The 20,542-nt window shown below is 44.5% G+C and overlaps 1 protein-coding gene across 1 annotated transcript in view; it reads left to right on the top strand.

Annotated features, from left to right (window-relative positions):
* The window catches only part of LOC123760111 (protein argonaute-2), a 211,380-nt gene that overhangs the window by 92,705 nt on the left and 98,133 nt on the right, over nucleotides 1-20,542 (top strand). Inside the window, exon 8 of the mRNA XM_045745594.2 lies at nucleotides 2,185-2,360. Coding sequence (XP_045601550.2) covers nucleotides 2,185-2,360 — 176 coding nt within the window. The remainder of the gene's footprint in view (nucleotides 1-2,184; nucleotides 2,361-20,542) is intronic.

Here is a 20,542-nt window from a genome sequence, read left to right as displayed (position 1 = left end):
TTGAGTCTCTTGTCTAGGAATAGGCCAAGAAACTTGCCATCATTTTTATTACTGATGTTAATGTTGTCTATCTGTAGCTGAATTGCATTTGATGATTTGCTTCCAAATAAGATGTAGTAAGTCTTTTCGATGTTTAATGTTAGTTTGTTCGTTGACATCCATAAGTGGACTTTTTTTAATTCATTATTCACAACATTATTTAGTGTATGTGGGTTGAGGTTTGAGTAGATAAGGGTAGTATCGTCAGCAAACAATATAGGTTTGAGAATATTAGAGACATTAGGCAGATCGTTTATATATATAAGAAATAGAAGAGGTCCTAAGATGCTGCCCTGTGGCACTCCAACGGTAATTGGTAGAGTGGAAGAAGTTGTATCATTGATGGTTACATATTGGTGTCTGTCACTAAGATAGGATCGGATGTAGTCAAGGGCAAGGCCTCGGATTCCATAATGCTGGAGTTTAAGTAAGAGGTAGTTGTGATTAACAGTATCAAAGGCTTTTCTTAGGTCAATGAAGAGTCCAATCGGAAACTCATTTTTGTCAAGGGCTGAGTAGATAATGTCAAGGAGACTAATGATTGCATCATTGGTACTCTTTTGGGACCGGAAGCCAAACTGGCAGGGGCTGAGTATGTCGAATTTTACGAGGTAGGAATAGAGCTGTTTGTAAATAATTTTTTCAAATATTTTTGATAGAATGGGTAGATTTGATATTGGTCTATAATTGTTTATGTCCGCCGGATTGCCTCCTTTATGGACTGGCGTTACTCTTGCTTTTTTGAGGATATCAGGGAAGGTGTGACACTCTATAGATTTGTTGAACAGTAGTGCTATGGGTGGGGCAAGGGCATGGGAGGCTCTCTTGTATACAATGGACGGAATTTCACTGGTGTTCCCTGCCTTGGTTTTTAGAGAGTGTATGATGGACACAACATCTGCCGGGCTGATTGGTGAAAGGAGAAGAGAGTTTGGATAGCTGCCTGAGAGATATGTGTTAATATGTGTCTGAGTCTGTGGGATTTTACTGGCAAGATTAGCACCAACCGATGAAAAGAAACTATTAAATTCATTTGCCATTTCTAAATCAGTTGACGGTATATCCCCATCCTTGTAGAGTTTTATTTGGTTATGTGAGTGTTGTTTAGTTCCTAGGATACTAGAGATAGTTTTCCAAGTGTTTTTCATGTTGCCTTTTGCTTCATTGAATCTATTCACATAATATGCAAGTTTTGCCTTTCTTATGATACTGGTAAGCATTGATGAGTACCTTTTAGCTACTTCCTTTGAAACTAGGCCAATCCTAACTTTCTTTTCATATTCATGTTTCTTGTTGACTGAGTTGAGAATGCCACTTGTGAGCCATGGATTGTTTAATCTTTTGTCAGTTACTTGCTTTGTAAGAAGGGGACAATGAAGGTTGTAGAGGCTTAGAGTTTTGGAGAGGAAGAGGTTAGCTAATGAATTTATATCATGGGTATTATTGAATTCAGAATCCCAGTTAATATTGTGAAGTGCCTCTGTAAGATTGTCTAAAGCTGATTCACTGTGTAGCCTAAATGAAAGTTTCTTGCTTTTTGGTGGTGTTATGTCCATGTTCGCTATGAGAAAGGTAGGATAGTGGTCAGTTGTTCTGTCGTAGATTATACCAGATACAAGGGGAGCTGTTATGTTTGTCCATATGTGGTCCAAGGTAGTGGCTGATGTTTGAGTGACTCGGGTAGGTTTGGTGATTGTGGGGATTAGCATACAGGAGTTCATGCTGTTAAGGAAATAGTCAACTTGAGAGCAGTTTTGTTGACCCAGGTCAATATTAAAGTCTCCTCCCAGAATGATGTGGTTTTTGTTGAGATTGTTGTTTATAATAAGATTCCTTAGGTTGTCTGAGAAAGAAGCTATGTTAGTATTGGGAAATCTATAGATGGATCCAATAGTCAAAGAGGATTTAATAGTTAAGAGTTTTATATATAGAGTACACTTGAGAGGATGTTCTGTGTCTTAATTAATATCTACCATATTTGAAGATTTAAGAGTAAGTGGACGGGTGGGACTGAATGACCAGCCTTGTCATTGTTATGGTTTCCTGTTCCCGACTAATGTAGACCCAACTGTATGTTGTACAATGTCACCATGGTTGCTGCCGTACAGTTTTGATTTATTTTTGCCCTCTTTCTCTTTTGTTCAGCCCCTGGAGTTGTCGGGGCGGGTTTTGGCAACTCCACAGTTGTTGATGGACGCGCCTGTGGAACCAGTACACGGAGTCTGGGATATCAGAAGAAGGAGTTTCTTCAAGCCGACAACAATCCACTCCTGGGCAGTCTTCAATTACTGTTCGAGACAAGTTTCTCAACGGGAAGTTGAGTAAGAAATATTATTTGTGGTTTTTATATTACAGTATATATGTATGAAATTGTTTAACCCTTACACTGCTCAGGGGTCCTTGGGACATTTACACCCCTGTGCGCAAGAAAAAAAAAATTCAAAAAAATTTTTTCGTCTTCTAAACATGTTAATTTGTGTCCCCTGAGCACGGAAAAAATAAAAAAAAAATCGTAGGTGACATATTTTGGGCGCAATTGACCGAGGAAGTCTGGCAAAAAGTGGGCGTTGACAGAGCGGTCGTCAGACCCGGTCAGCGTCACCCGCGTTGACAGATGGGAGTTGCCACAAAGATATTATTACCTAATTGTTTCAATGTCTCCTATTGATTTTTTCTTAGTTTTTTTGCAGTAATATTATTCAATAGTGTGTATTGTAATATATTTATATAATAAAAGTGGTTAATAATCGCTATACTCAAAAGTATGATGTGCATATTAGTGATTCAATTATTATGTTTTTAAAACCATAAACAAATAGTTTTGCTGCTATTACACTCTATACACAGGTTATATATAAGTATCTGCATGTTTTGGTCACCATAACGAATCACTAAGTTGGTATTGAGAGTCGAAAAGCAACGAGGAGTTACCGCCACACACCAGCCAGCCACGCGCTGCCACTCCCTCAACACACGCACTAAACTTTCTCCCCCAACAATACCATTTGTGGTGTTATTACACTATATACAGACGTTATATATAAGTATGTATATATTTTGTTCACCACAACTGTACAGCTAAGCTGATATAGTTAGTTCAGGCACTAAGAGTCGTCGCTATACACAGATGGCGGCTGGCGGTTCCCTCACTCTTTCAAGGTCACACGGACTAAACTTTCTCCCCCAACAATACCTTTTGCAGTGTTATTACCCTATATACACATATTATATATAAATATCTACATGTTTTATGCACCGTAACTGTACACCTAAGCTTGTAGTGCGCCCAAAGAGCATAGTGGCCACCCTCTAAACAGCTAGACAAATCGTGCAGACGACGTCACCTCCGTCACCCATATGGCTCCTCCCAGCATAATCCTTTTGCTGTTATTACACTAATACACGCATTATATATAAGTATCTACATTTGTGTTCACCATAGAGAACCACTGACCTGGTATGGTGAATGCAAACAATAACAGGTGGCCACACAGTCAGTAAACGATGCTGTCTTCCTCTGTCTCTCAGCATCACTCCTCCCACAGCGCTAATTATTACAACAATCCTGCTATTATCACAACCCTGGTTATTTATATCACAGTCATGGGTCATCTGTAATATTGTCATCGCTAAATAATAACAATTATATATTAATTTTGACATTTTTCGGCGATGCTGTGGTCACAAGCTGAACATCAATGCTGTTCGCTCATGCTGTGTGCGCCGGCCTTGGTTGCTCCAACAGTACTGTGCCTCTCACACCTGAGAATATTGCCCACGATTTTTTTTTTAAATGGCATCTGTTTACAAGAGCCCTGAGGAAGCTACTGTGAACCCCGTGTAGCCGCGGGCCATTTGAATCAGGCCTGGCACCCTATGGCGTATATATACGCCATGCGCACCATGGGACATGTTACTCAGGGCGTATATATACGCCATGCGCAGTTTAAGGGTTAAATAACTTGGGGGAGGATATTGCATATACAGACGACCATGTGCTTTGTGAATCCCTCGGGGATGAGACCCGTTAGTTACCGTGTAAGTTCATAAACTAGAAATGTAGGAACAAAAATAAATGAGAAACGTAGGGGAAGGGGGTGGGGTGGAACGAGAAATGTAGGGCAAAAAGTCTAGGGAAAAAATTGACAGGTTCAAAGTGTCAGTGCAACAGTAATTTGACTGTGTCCCCCCCCAGACACAATGAAGTATTTAAATATGAGTAGCACTACATAAGATTAATGGTTGATGGATAAAGATGAATCATGGACACACAGAGATCACACTAACGTGATGCATCAAATGAACAAATCCACAAGGGCCGTGACGAGGATTTGAACCTGCGTCCGGGAGCATCCCAGATACTGCCTTAATCGACTGAGCTACGACAGGGTAAAAGGGTTAAAACCGAAGTTCTACTGAACTTACTGGGATCCCGTAGCCTCTCCGAGGCACAAACCACGATTTTACACAAACCCTTCCCCCCCCCCCCCCCTGCACCCGAGCTATGTCAATAGGCCGTTCTCCCTCTTCGCTCTTACATCATCACACACAGAGATCACACTAACGTGATGCATCAAATGAACAAATCCACAAGGGCAAGCATCCCAGACACTGCCTGGGATGCTGCCAAGCATCCGTTCGCCAAGCTTCAGTTCAGAAGCTAAGCTTCAACTAACGCGAAAAAAACACCGACCTGTGGGAGGAAGGGTTGCCAGGGAGCCTCCGGGGCTCACCCAGAAAAAGGCGTTTCATTACATTCAATGCTGATTTTCTGTGGGTAGCCCCTACGGCTCCCTGGAGCTTCATACCCAAAGAGAAGGAAAAGAAAGGGCTAACCTGGGAGGCGGCCGCCACAAACTCCGCAACGCGAAGCCGAGACAACAGGATGCAACCTGCGACCCAAGGCAACAAGAACGCACAGGAGCAGACGCGCATAAAGAATGGGCGGCCAAGAACCTGTGTGACCCTCAATTCCCTGCGCCCGAAATAAGCCCTAGACGTCACCAACACAGCAGCAAAAGCTGCAAACGTCCGAACAGCACGGGCGCAAAGACAGACCGCAGGCTGGAAAACTTAAAAACTCTGCGGACGACCTGAGAGACCCGAGCCCTGAAACAGAGAACGAGGGGAACCGGATCAAACCAAAGTGCATCCCCAGACACGGTAGGCAGGTAACGGCAAAAAGCGCAACCGGACAACCCAGGACGCACCCCCGGCCAAACCAATCAAGAATCAATAACCCAAGAACCCCTCCGGAAACCAGCCGTCTCGAACGTCACCAGGACGGAGAAAGGCTGCACATGTACAAATCTACCACCAGTACTAAAGAACAGAAACCTGAACCGAAGGGGCTACCACAAACTGAGGAGAAGATAAGAAGGCACCCTGATCAAGGACCAGGACAGCGCAGGCGGCGCATGAGCAGGCTGGAGGTGAAACAAAACACGGGAAAGCGTATGAAACACAAGCCGGAGCGGCTCCGCCAGCGCCGCACTGAACGAGGCAACAGTAAGAAACACCAGGAACATTATACTGTCTCCAAGACGAAGCTCGCAGGTGGGACACCGTCAACAAGGCCACCTGAACACCACAGAGATGGTGATACCCGCGTCAAAATACCAGACTCGAAGAGCTAGGAGAAGGCCAAACCAGTCACATACAGGACCGATCCAACCTGCCGAAAGAGGCGGAGCCGCGGGAAAATGCCCCGGGTTTGGACACCTATCAAGCAGCTTCTGAAAAGAAAGCTGGGCCGGCCACCAAGGAACCATAAGGACTGCTCTCGTGGGAATGGGCTGCAACTGAGCCAGAACCCGAAGCAACAGCTGGACCGGGAGAAGAAGAACAGGTACTCCCACCTCGACCAGTCCTGCCAAAAAGCATCCAACGTGAACACCTCGCAGGTGGGTAAGGGTGCTACATAAAATGGGTGACGCCTAGACCACGCCGACTCGAAGACGTCCATGGCCAGGAGTCCATACGTCCTGCAGAGCCAACGAAACGAGTCTGCGATGACTGGCCAATCCGCGAACAGAGGAATGAAATGAGACAGCTGTCCGCCAGGACGCAGGACACACCCCGCACATGAACCACACGGTTAGCCAAACCCTGAGAATCCAGCAAACTAGCAACTCTAAGGAACCAACCCCAAAGGTCAACACCTAAGAGAAACCCTCTGGTTCCGGCAAGAACTGCCAGAGAACAGTCCGAATGGAGCTGAATGGTAGAGCACCGAGTGAGCCAAACCCTCCAAAGCGCAAACCAGACAGCCACGAACTCCCGAACCGTGCTGTGAGCCCGACGAACGGACAGACTCCACCAACCTCGGCCGACCTGGTGAGCACTGGTCACAAAGCCCCAGCCGAGAGATGACCCGTCCGTGAACACATCGAGCGAAGGCTTGGGGAGGTGCCAAGGTACGGAACCCCGAAAACCCCAAAGAGGAAGCTGGTGACGCAGCAACAACACAAGATCCCTGGAGGAATGAACCCAACTAATGCAAGAGGCGGAAGGGGAGTCTCCGAAGGAACCAAACAGACGCCGAAGCCAAACCCGATTCAGCGGGCAGACCAGCACGTCGAAGTTCAGACTCCCGTACAACCGCTCGAGCAACCCGGGACCCCCTCATGAACAGCCGAAGGCGGGACCACAGCCGCAGTAACACTTCTGGAGGGAAAGACAAGGAGTGGCCCAATAGCCCTAAACAAGGCCCAGGTCCGAACCCGGGACGGAAACAGATGGAAAGGCCTCCAGATCACCAGGAAACCAAACCCGGCGATCTGGAAAGAACCACACCCCTGGCGAGCAGACAAGCGGACTGACTGGGAGCCCACACCAGCTAGTCGTCGAGGTAGGCCAGACACCGAATCTCAAGGAGACTTAGACAGGGCACCAAAATCTGGTAAAGATACAAAAATACACCAAGTGCCAATAATTGACCAGGGCCACCGTCCAGGCACCCGGCCCCAACAGAAGCCGGACAGGAGACAACAGTCCTCCGAGGAGGGCATAGAAACCAGGGCGCAGACTGAAGAAGTCCAGAAGAACAGCAGGTTCGAAAGGCCCGTGTCTGCAAAGAGCAGATGGAAATCCCAGAAGGATGGGGCGGATCGACCACGCCCAATGCACCCACCAAGATGACATGACGAAGCGCAGGGAAAGAAGCCCACCCTGCCAGCTCTGAACTCCCCAAAGGGGGAGAGAAGCTGTCCACCGCCGCCACCAGAGGCCGGAAGACAAACAAAAGCGCCCACCAACAGCGGGACCATACGAGAGTCAACAGAGCAAGCTGCTCCCCCAGTGCCCCGTCAACAGAGAAGGGAACAGAGCCCCTTCCGAAAGAAAAAGTACACATACACATATATACACATACACCCAAGGTATGTTACACACACACATGCGTATGCACATATACATTTGCACACACACACAGTGTACACATGTACATGCGTACACACACACATACACTTGAAAAAAAAATTACAAGCCGCCGACCAGTGGACAGAGCACACGCCGGCCAGGCAAGGAAGGCACAAAACTGCATCAAAAGGCCCAACTCGAGAACAAAACCTCAAAGTCCCAGCACGACCGCAACACGTGCCACGACCCAAAAAGATCAGTCTGCAAGCCAAGAAAACCCCGGAACTCCAGAAGGCAGAAACCGGGTCACACACACGAGGAAAGAAAGCCCCCTGAACCCACAAAGGGGGCCCAAGAGGAAGAAACCTCTGGAACGAAACCAAAGTACCCAAAGGAACCCGGAATCGAACCAGGGGGAGGCCAAACCACCACATTTTGTCTGCGGAGAAACACCTCTGAAAGGCAAAGCACAGCCCCCAGACAGAACCCTGTGGGAAACGGTCATAACAGACCGAAAACCGAGGGACAAGGTGTGGGAGCAAGCATAACAGCCAGGGACACTGAGCCCAAACCCAAAGGCCAAGACCCAAAACAGACAAAAAGGGAAACCCAGTGTAAAATCAACATTCAAACGTTCCCAGAGGAATAGGAAACTGGCAGAAAATGCCAGAAAAGCAAAGAAACAACAAACAGGAGAATAAAACCCCAGAAAAAAGGTGAAAACTCACCAAGAAGCTCGCTCGCACACCCAGTCGCATGTAAACAAACCGCATCGCTGCCTTGGTGGCCACGCCGGGAAACCGGCAGACGAAATTGGCCGCCAGAACAAGAGGGCTGTGACCGACGCTAAAGATACGAAAACACGCCAGCAAAAGTGGGAAGCAAGCAGACTGGATGGGCGAAAAACGCCGCCCAAAAGCAGGAAACCCAGGCAGGGGGAAAAAAGCCCCAGAACTGCTAGCAGGCATCCCCTACAGCCCCGGGAACCAGCCACAGAGGCCCCGGGGCAGAGCCATCCTCCAAGCCCTCCGCCCTTAAAGAAAAGCAAGAGTGTATGGGAAAGACAGCAAGAAAGGGCTGCTGGTAAAACCCAGAAGCCTTGGCAGAAGGAACAGGCTCGAAAACCTCCGTCCCCCAACCCGAACAGGGCAACCCCCAAAAACCGCTCGAATCTCGGCCCCAACGAAACCCCGCCCCAACCCCGAAACCCGCAGACGGTCTGGAGCCGGGAACAGGGAGGGAAAGGGTCGAACATCACCTAACCAAAATGGGGTGGCCTCAGGGCATCTGAGTGGGAAACTAACCTAGCATGTTGCAGCAATCTAACCTAGCTTGCAACACGGATGCCGCCTATACTCTGAACACTAATAACATCAGGAGAGAACTGGAGAACAAGCAGAGAATCTCTCTCGCAAGACTCCGAGTCAAGGTGTCAAAGACCCAACAGGCAGCATGACGGAGGTAAAAGTGACGACTGTCACCCAGAGACAAGGGCACAGCAACCAACGATCCCGTACAAGACGGGTTGGAACCCGGAAGACACATTCAATGATCCACCAAGCCCAGACAGGGGTTTCCAGGGCCCGTAGACTGACTGCTACGGGAAGCCTGGGCAAGGTGTTGCTAAACTGGTTAAGAAACCCAAAAATAACAAGAGGGTAGAGGATAGCACTGAAAACCCCTGAGACGTGTACAATCACGGGGGCCTAGCAGAGGGCTGCCAAACACTGCCAGTGGAACTATAGCCACACTGGGCAGACCCCCACCAGGCAATTGAAAATAAACAAAAGAAAATCCCTGCAAAAGTACACTGTCTCCCGAGGCAACAGGAACCAGCTGCCGCTTAGGTGGCAGGCTGTGCAACACCTTGACCCCCTAACCAGCACAATACTAATCCCTACCTAGGGCCAAACAAGGGCCCCAAGCCCCGGTTGGCCCCAAGGGCGAGGCAAATGCCGAGCAGCAAGAACCTCTACGGGAATGGTTCCCGAACGCCCCAGGGAAAATAACCCTGTTACGCAAGGGCAGTACTCACAGGGCACTTAGGGAAGTCAGCCAATAAGCGCATGCAGCCCCGGCACTAATGAGGTACTCCTGGCCACAGCACAACACAACACACGGCAGTGAATGCCACACAAGGCAAACACCGCCTAGGAAACTGAGGCCAGAGAAGCGTTTATCCCGGTTGACATTAGCTTACGAACTGAAGCTTGGCAGCCGGCACGGTAGGTCCGGGGCTCCCCCCATCCACCTCTTGGCTCGGGAAGAGCTGCGCAGACGATCGGCGCGGCAATAAAGTGTGATGTTGGCTTGTTTCCTTGTTTCCTTGGGATTGTAGGGAGTTTCTACCTCTCTGTTCGTTTTTTGTTGTAGTTTCTTACCATGTGGGGTTTGTTTTGTTACGCCTACCTTTCTGGGTGCCTAACCCCGGTCGATGGCAGATAAGGAAAACCCCCAAGCATATGGGGTTTTCCAGTGCCATTGCTCCCTGAAACCTCTCTGAAGGGGCCAGGATCTGGCGCTGGTCCCTGGTAGGTCTGAACTCCTTAGCTAATGTCCCGGTCTAATATAACACATTAGCCCGATAAGCTCCAGGGAAGCGTAGGGGCTCCCCACAGAAAAGCGATGTTTGGTTCGGAACGGTACGCTGAAGTGCTGTGCTGTACACACTTGTATACAAGGAGGAGAGCAAATGGTAGGACAAGAGCAGGTGGGAACAAGAAAACTAAATGGAGTCTGCTTGTAAACTGAAGACAAGACAAAGGTAGTATGTATGATGTGAACAAACAATAGGTGTAAAGATTAGTTAAACTGAAGAAATAGAGCGAATGAGGAGCATGGAAGAAAAATAAATAGCAATCGTGTTTGAAATGCGATAAAGTGTTGAAAATAAATAAAAGAGTTCAATTAGAGTTCCGGTGGAAAAAATAAATGTGACTAGTAAATCTGAACACTGAATAATATTAACGAGTGAAGAATAAAGTATTAAAATATTTTGTTTGGTAGTACTGGTGTAAGGAAAAATACAGTATAGAATACCAGAGGATATATCTAGGGAAGAGATATACTCATCAGTACGAGTTCAAAAGCATCAAGTATTGGTAGTGTTTATTCATAAATTATTAAATGCATTGAATGAAAAGGAATGGATGGGTGTGGAGAATATTAAAATATTAATGGGTGATGGAACAAAGCTGTGATTAACACTTTGAGCTGCCCGGCGTGTGTGCACCAGCCATTCCCAAGGTGGGCCTGGCGTTTCCTGTGAACCCGCACCCACATTAAAATGTGTATACTTTTTTCAGTTTTCTCAAAGCAATTTTCGTGTTACGTTGTTCATTTTGGTATCAAATTATTCACAATAGAATTCTCTAAAGAGCTACAGTGGCCCCTCCGTTTACAAATTTAATTTGTTCTCAGAGACGGCTCGTAACTTGAAACAAATTTTCCCATAAGAAATAATGTAAACTGAATTCGTTCCACACTCCCACAAATATTAACTTCAAAATACATTTCATACATAATACACACAAATATTTAGTACGATAGTATGTACAAGTTATAGCTTACTTCTATTGATGACTCTTGTTAGCGTATGGAAGACAGTGAGGAAGGGGCGGAGGGAGAGAGGTGTTAGTTTTTGGAAGGGGAGTCCCATTCCATTATAATATCAGGCACTGATGACTTCTCTGGGGGTACTCTCTCTCTCTCTCCTGCGTTTTGCAGGTGTACCACTAGAAACTAACTGGTTGTGGCTCACTACTTGCTTGTCTTACTAAAAATCTGTTCAAACACATTAGTTTTCCATACATTTTAACACCTGTCTGTGAGACATCACAGTGTCATTAATAAGATCACTGCAATGGCCTGTTAAAGTTTTTATCTGTGTGAGTCTTTTCAGTAAAATTTTGCAGTTCTTCCCATACTGCACACATTTTCCTAATTAATCCTTCACAAGGATTTACAGTTTTTGTCGGATTTTTGGCCATTTGAGCATAAAAGTTGTTGCTATATATCTCGCCATGGGTCCCAAGAAAGCCAGTGGTAAGGTTCAAGGCAAGAAATCGTAAGTGAGGATGACAATATACGAAAAACAAGAGATCATTCGGAAGCATGAAAATGGTACTTGTGTTGTTGAACTAGCTAGGCAGTACAACAAATCCACGTCAACGATATGCACTATACTTGCCAAGAAAAAGAACATTATGAGTGCTAAAGTGGCAAAAGGTGTATCAACAATCACGAAACAAAGACCACAAATACTTGAGTTTGTGGAAATTTTTTTATTAAGTATCCTTGTTGGATACACGACAAGGAGTTAAAGGGTGATAGTGTTTCAGAGGCCATCATTTGTATGAAAGCCAGGGTATTGCACGAAGACCTTGTAAAGAAAACCCCCTGGAACGAGTCCAGCTCAGACAAACCAGCCACTGAACGATTTATTGAAGAATTTAAAGAGTTTGTAGTGGCTGAGGGATACCTACTGCAACAAGTGTTTAATTGTGATGAAACAGGATTGTTCTAGAAAAGATTGCCTAAGTGGACATACATTACCAAGGAGGAAAAATCATTGTCTGGACACAAGCCTATGAAAGATAGGTTTACACTTGTGCTGTGTTCAAATGTGAGTGGAGATTTGAAAATTAAACCCTTGCTTGTGTATCATTCGGAAAATCCAAGGTTTTTCAAAAAGTATGGTGTGCAGAAAAACCAAATGTATGTGATGTGGAGGGCTAATAATAAGGCATAGGTGACTAGGATTTTTTTACAGTAGGTGAATGAGGTGGTGTACCCTGCCATACAAAAATATCTGCAGGAGAAACATTTGCCACTCAAGGCCCTGCTTCTCCTCGACAATGCTCCTGCTCATCCTCCAGGCTTGGAAGATACATTGTTGAACAGATATAGTAATTTTCTCACAGTAAAGTTCCTTCCTCCTAACACCACTCCTCTAATTCAGCCAATGGACTAGAAAATCATAGCAAATTTTAAGAAACTTTATGAAAGGGCACTTTTCCAGAAATGTTTTGAAGTGACTGAAGCCACAAACCTCACCCCTCAAAGAGTTCTGGAAACACCATTTTAACATTTGTAGTGCTTTAAAACTTGTTGACAAAGCCTGGCAAGAAGTGACTCAAAGAACCCTGATCTCTGGCTGGAAAAAATTATGGTTTGAACGTGTATCAGAACTAGACTTTGAGGGGTTTGAGTCTGTAAATGAAGTACCTATTGTTGAGGAAATTGTTACCCTGGGCCGGAAATTGGGCTTGGAGTTGGATGGTGCTGATGTGGAGGAGTTGATGAAGGAACACAGCGTAGAACTGACCACCAAAGAACTCCAAGCCCTTCACAATGAGCAGCAACAAGAGGCAGATGAGGAAATGTCTTCAGGGGAGGAGGAGGTAGTAGAGAATGTCTGTGAAAAAGTGTTTGAATTGATGAATTAAATATTTGGTTTCGAATTTTTAATTTCCATTCCTTATTCCTGTCGTAATATTCTAGTATTACATTCTTCAACTTGAACTGAAAGTCTAGATGGGTCCCCTGAGGAAGGACTTGCTTAGCTAACACGCTAAGTGTAGTACGCAGCTTATTCCTCACTCTACAGACCATAGAAGAGCAATTGACTTGGCGCGAGCAAACGCCGAGACCTCAAAAATTTGAAATCCCCTTCACTTAGGCCGTCGACCTTCGTAAATTGCTGGAGCAAATCTAACGAGTAGGTCACGGGTTCTCACAACGTATTTCTAGAGTTATGTGGTGCTATGAATTCAGCTCTAATTTCATGAAGCATTCTCAAATGAATAGCAATAGTAATTTCAGGCATTATGGCAGAACAATATATAGAGCAATAAAATGTGTGGGGTGTATGAAAAGACTATGTTCAATATAACAATACAGTTTATTCAACAAAGTACTAACTACTACCACAACGAAGGAAATATCAATGACATTGTTTGAAATCCTTCCTGTGACACCTTTACTGACAGCTAGACACCAGCTACGAGTGCTGCATAAATGAACTAACTTGAACATACTGAGTGATCACAGAGAAATCAATCAAACAAGACGTACTAAGTCTATAATCACTATGCAAAATCAACAAGGTAGGTTAGGAGACACACCTCCAGTTCCTCTGCGCTACTTGCAGCCCTCCTCTGTAAAAGCAGTTGCAATACAATCAGACTAGTAGACTATCAATGACATGACAATGACTAATGGGGTTACTGGCAACTCCCACACTCCTCCTTAACCCTTAACATGCTAGAGGTATAATATCCTTTGTTCCCCACAGGCGCATGTAATTTTGAAAAAAAAACAAAAAAAAATTTCTTGCTAATCTGTTAATTTGTGTTCACTGATCATGGGAAAAATAATAAAAAAATCGTAAGTGGCATATATTGCCCGCTATAGGGCGGGGAAGTCTGGCAAAAAACAGGTGCTGACTCAGCATGCGTCCCAGGCGGTCTGTTGATCGCCAGCTGTCAGGCCGGAGTTGCCACAAAGAGATAATTACCTAATTATTTCAATGTCTCTGATTGATTTTTAGTAGTTTTTTTGCTGTAATATTATTCAATAGTGTGTAGTTTGATATATTTATATAATAAAATGAGTGAATCATCGCTGAACTCAAAAATATGGTGTGCATATTGTTGATTCAATTATGTTCAATTCAGTTATGTTCAATTATTGATTCAATTGTCTATAAATTTTGCAAGTATTTACCTCCTTAAAATTTTCTTAGATTAACACTTTCGCGCTTTAGATTAGAGATAACTCGGCGCCGTTTTTTCTTACGATTCCGCATAACAGCCTACTTTTCTTGTCCATCGAAAAAATATTTCTATAAATTCCATTTTTTAACCGAAATGGATGGGGATACTCTCAGATTATATACGTTTTGTAGAGAATTTATTTGTGAATTTTTTGGTACCAGAATGAATATATCACATAAACTTCTATGAATAAAAAAAAAAATACACAAAGTATGTTTGGGGGTGTGGCGAGCATGTGGCAGTGGGTTCCCTTTAGCCGTTGATATATCCAACACGTGGGAAATATTTGTATGTGTTATGTATATGTCTGTGTAGGGAATTTTACTGCGATCAGTGTCATACAAATTATAAAATGTTTCAACAAGTATAAACATGACAAACATCAAACCACTACCTCCCTGGCTACCACTCCCTCCCTCCCTCACCTCACCTGACTTGCCACCATTCTCCACCCACCATACTGTTTTTGTTTTTATATACAGACGTTATATATAAGTATTTATATGTTTTGTTCACCATAACTGTACATCTAAGCTTGTATGGTGAGTAAAGGCACAAAGATGTAAGACCTCACACAGTCAGTCAGCTGATGGCTGCCGCCCTCAAGGCCAGACGCACTAATATTTCTCCTCCAACAATACTGTTTGTGGTGTTATTATGCTATATACACACATTATATATAAATATCTACCTGTTTTATTCACCATACTTGTACAAGTAAACTGGTATGGTGCCCAAAGACCATTGTGGTAACCAGTAAACAACACTGTCGTCTGCACGGTGGCGTCGTGCAGACGACGCCACCGCCCTCACCAAAATGGCGGCTCCCAACCTACTCCTCTTGCTGTTTATACCCTCTATACACATGTTATATATAAGTATCTACATTTGTGTTCACCATAGCGAACCACTAAGCTGGTATGGTGAGTGCAGTCAATAAAAGGTGGCCACACACAGTCAGAAGACATCGCCACCACCCTCCCTCCATGGAGCACAGCGCTAAATATCACCACAATCCTGCTATTATCAGAACCCTGGTCAGTTTTATCACAGTCAGGGGTCTTCTGTAATAATATCATCGCTACATAATAGCATGAACAAGTATATTATGGCATTTTTAGGCGATGCTGTGGTCACAAGCTGAACAGCAGTGCTGTTAGCTCATGCTGCGTGCGTCAGGCTTGGTAGCTCACTCAATACTGAGGCCCCTAACACCCGGGAGTTTGGCCCACGATTTAAAAAAAAATGGCGTCTGTTTACAAGAGCCCTGATGAAGGTGTGGTGAACCCTGTGTATCCGCGGGCCGTCTAAATCTTGCGTAGTACTCCAACACGTCATATGACGTGATGCGCACTTTTTCGGTAAGTTACTCGACATGTCATATGACGTGTTGCGCAGTTTAAGGGTTAATTAAATTTTTATGTTTACACTCCATCCCTCTGACGATCAACAATCAATGACTAATTGATTACATTAATATCAAAGTAACACTTACGTTAACTTAATCTTATCTCCCACAGACAAATCAAACTGTACAACTGTCACTAGTAACTCGGAATTACACAAACACTCTACCCGTCGAGCATTCAGTGAGTAATCCCCATTAATCCCTGTACTCCAGACAGCTGATTAAATCCAGTACAAGGTACGTTATCGGTTACTGTTGCCCCTTCGATAATTTACTACAATCAATATGTCCAAAGTGCTAAGAGAACAGCTTAGAATAAATGTCTACAGTCTGAGGTAATCCCCTATTCCACACTCAGCAGGATGAGGGGAAAACTTATCTTATACCTTATTTATTAAACCTTCTAATAACCCCCTATATACAGTAATACAACTTTTTACTTTACCGCTGTACCTTACGTTAAACACCTTGGTCCACATAGGCAGGATGCAAGGCTTACAATTACAAAACTAGGGTAAAGTCTACTTGGAGAAGAGCACTTGTAAGGTTTGAAGCAGCCTGGGTAGCTATGACCCACGTGGTATACTAGTCACAATGGAGTACACTTAGTGATACCAAAACACTGGCTTAAAATACCTCTTAACAAAACACACACCTAGCTAGTAGCACAGTACCATTAATAGGTACTTAACTTGTAGAACATAGATTATAGGGAGAGGAGAAAGGAGGAGGAGGAAGACAGAGTCCCACAGAGAGAGTCAGGAAGCCACAGCTGCCAGCCAGCGAGAAGAGAGAGCACAGCTGCTCGAGCTCGTTTAAGTATGCTGCCGGGACGGATACTCAGCTGATCGTACAGCAGCAATCACAAGTTTACTCAGACATTCATTACTAGTTACTTTAATAAGTCTAAGAATAGCTAATAACTAGTTTAATATTATATTTAATAATCAACAACCTCAGAGTCTGAATGCTCTGTGAGAAACAAGATTCATCTTACGTTTGGCAAGAACGACAGGAATACAAGCATACCCCAGGTTTAAGGAGCCATGACATAAATGTTATTGTTAATTAAGTATCCTTCTCACATGATCCAATGCTATGAATTAATGTAAAGTAATTATTTAAAGCTCAATTGGACCTCTGGTTTCCAACTAAGAACCCAGGGTCATAACAGGCCTCTCTGGTTGAAGGCTCTTGGCTTACCTGTGAGGCCTCACTGGTTGAAGGCTCTTGGCTTGCCTGTGAGGCCTCACTGGTTGAAGGCTCTTGGCTTGCCTGTGAGGCCTCACTGGTTGAAGGCTCTTGGCTTGCCTGTGAGGCCTTACTGGTTGAAGGCTCTTGGCTTGCCTGTGAGGCCTCACTGGTTCAAGGCTCTTGGCTTGCCTGTGACGCCTCACTGGTTGAAGGCTCTTGGCTTGCCTGTGACGCCTCACTGGTTGAAGGCTCTTGGCTTGCCTGTGAGGCCTCACTGGTTGAAGGCTCTTGGCTTGCCTGTGAGGCCTCACTGGTTCAAGGTGCTTGGCTTGCCTGTGAGGCCTCACTGGTTGAAGGCTCTTGGCTTGCCTGTGACGCCTCACTGGTTGAAGGCTCTTGGCTTGCCTGTGACGCCTCACTGGTTGAAGGCTCTTGGCTTGCCTGTGACGCCTCACTGGTTGAAGGCTCTTGGCTTGCCTGTGACGCCTCACTGGTTAAAGGCTCTTGGCTTGCCTGTGACGCCTCACTGGTTCAAGGCTCTTGGCTTGCCTGTGAGGCCTCACTGGTTCAAAGCTCTTTGCTTGCCTGTGAGGCCTCACTGGTTCAAGGCGCTTGGCTTGCCTGTGACGCCTCACTGGTTGAAGGCTCTTGGCTTGCCTGTGACGCCTTACTGGTTGAAGGTGCTTGGCTTGCCTGTGACGCCTCACTGGTTGAAGGTGCTTGGCTTGCCTGTGACGCCTCACTGGTTGAAGGTGCTTGGCTTGATTTTCGTACCATATAATAATCAAGTTTAGCTTGCCTTCTGTGTTCACTGGCCTGTTGTATGATCAGCTCTTTGGTTCGTCTCAGCTACTGATACATGTTTCCAACTTCTGGATGAGCACAATTGGATGAAAAATTGATTAATCCGGCAACATAGGTCATGAGTAAACTGTATTTCGTGGTCAGTGGTGTTGGTTCTTCACTGCCTTCTTCATCCTCCTCATCTTAGACGACCTTACCAATAATAGACGGGAGAATCTCATCTTCACTCATCACAACATATCCAAGAGTCATTAGCATCTCTTTAAAGCCAATCAATCACATCCTGTCTTTCTACGTTTTTACCAACATTTCTGAACATTCCATGGATTTCATTTGTAAATCCCTCAAAATTCATTTCTTCATCCTCCTCATTGCTGACTGTAGACGTGAGGAGTTTTTTCCAGGAATTCTTCAAAGTCAATTCCTTTCCTTCACTGCACACTTTGGCCCAGTTATAGATGGCTTCCCTGATGGAATAGTTCTTCAAATTCTCAAGGTTTTTTTTAGCCCTGTTATCCACGCCGAGTTCCACATCTTCCTCAAGAGGCAAACTCACCAAAACTTCGTTGAACATCGTTTTGGTGTACAACCTCTTCATGGCACAGATAACTCCCTGATCCATAGGCTGGATGAGAGAGGTTGTATTAGGATGAAGTGCCATACATGTTATCTTGCCGTCATGTGAGGCTAACGTGTGAATTCTTGGGTGGGCAGGTGGATTATCAAGCAGCAGCAAAGCTCGAACTTCGCTTTAAATTTCTTAACCCTTAAAGTGCGCATCACGTCATATGACGTGCTGGACGTTGTTCCAGTCAACTGCGCATCACGTCATATGATGTGTTGGAATACTACGCAAGATTTAAACAGCCCGCGGATACACGGGGGTCACCACACCTTCATCAGGGCTCTTGTAAACAGACGCCATTTTTAAAAAAAATCGTGGGCCAAACTCCTGGGTGTTATTGGCCTCAGTATTGAGTGAGCAACCAAGCCTGACGCACACAGCATGAGCTAACAGCACTGCTGTTCAGCTTGTGACCACAGCATCGCCTAAAAATGTCAAATTATACTTGTTCATGCTATTATGTAGCGATGATATTATTACAGAAGACCCCTGACTGTGATAAAACTGACCAGGGTTCTGATAATAGCAGGATTGTGGTGATATTTAGCACTGTGCGCCATGGAAGGAGGTGTAATGCTGTGGGAGGGAGGGTGGTGGCGATGTCTTTTGACTGTGTGTGGCCACCTTTTATTGACTGCACTCACCATACCAGCTTAGTGGTTCGCTATGGTGAACACAAATGTAGATACTTATATATAACGTGCTTATAGAGGGTATAAACAGCAAGAGAAGGTTTGGAGCCGCCATTTTGGTGAGGGCGGTGTTGTTTACTGGTTACCACGATGGTCTTTGGGCACCATACCAGTTTATTTGTACAATTATGATGAATAAAACAGGTAGATATTTATATATAATGTGTGTATATAGCGTAATAACACCACACAGTATTGTTGGAGGAGAAATATTAGTGCGTCTGACCTTGAGGGCGGCTGCCGATCAGCTGACTGTGTGAGTAGCCTCATCTCTGTGCCTTTACTCACCATACAAGCTTAGATGTACAGTTATGGTGAACAAAACATGTAGATACTTATATATAACGTCTGTATATAAGATATATAGCGTAATAACACCACACAGTATTGTTGGAGGAGAAATATTAGTGCGTCTGACCTTGAGGGCGGCCGCCGATCAGCTGACTGTGTGAGTAGCCACATCTCTGTGTCTTTACTCACCATACAAGCTTAGATGTACAGTTATGGTGAACAAAACATGTAGATACTTATATATAACGTCTGTATATAGTGAATTATAGCAAAAACATTATTCTGGGAGGAGAATGAGGGTGAGTCAGATGACTTGAGGGAGGGCGGGAGTGGCTGGCTGGCACACGGCGGTCACTCCTCATTACTTTTTGACTCATAATAGCTACTTAGTGGTTCGTTATAGTGAACAAAACATGCAAATACTTATATATAACCTGTGCTTATAGTGTAATAACCGACAAAGTATTTGTTCACTGATTGATGAACATAATTGAATCAACAATATGCACACCATATTTTTGAGTACACCAACAATTCACTCATTTTATTATATAAATATATCAAACTACACACTATTGAATAATATTACAGCAAAAAAAAGTATGAAAAATCAATCAGAGACATTGAAATAATTCGGTAATTATCTCTTTGTGGCAACTCTGGCCTGACAGCTGGCGAGCAACAGACCGCCTGGGACGCACGCTGAGTCAGCGCCTATAATTTGCCAGACTTCCCCGCCCTATAGCAGGCAATATATGCCACTTACGATTTTTTTATTATTTTTCCCGTGATCAGTGAACACAAATTAACAGGTTAGAAAGAAAAAATATATATTTTTTTTTCAAAATGACATGCGCCTGTGGGGATGACAGGATATTTAACCCCGAGCATGTTAAGGGTTAACCTGATGGTCACGAACTTTCTTACAGAACATGTCATGAAACCAAGACAGAAAGAAAGATCTCCTGTGTAAACCATGCATTCTTTGAGTTATAATATTTCACAGACAGTCTGTTCAAGCAATGTTGCAAGGCTCTTGGTTTCTTTGATTTGCCAAAAATTGCACATGCAATTCTGTCTGTGCCATCAGCATTCGCACATATCATGACCAACAGCCTGTCCTTGTTAATCTTACAGCCTGGCACACAACCCTCACTCCTCATAGCTAGAGTTTTTTCCGGTAAACTCCTCCAATACAGGCCAGTTTCATAAGCATTATATATTTGATGAGAATATAAATTATTTGACAAAATGTATGATCTTAATTTATGTTTAAATGGTTCTACACTGCTTGTATCTGCACTCAATTTTTAACAGACAATTTTCCTCTTCACAATATTGTGCCTCCCTTTGA

This window comes from Procambarus clarkii, chromosome 16 (assembly GCF_040958095.1).
Source record: "Procambarus clarkii isolate CNS0578487 chromosome 16, FALCON_Pclarkii_2.0, whole genome shotgun sequence".
Classification (NCBI taxonomy): Eukaryota; Metazoa; Arthropoda; class Malacostraca; order Decapoda; family Cambaridae; genus Procambarus; species Procambarus clarkii.
This window is presented reverse-complemented; position numbering and strand designations above follow the sequence as displayed.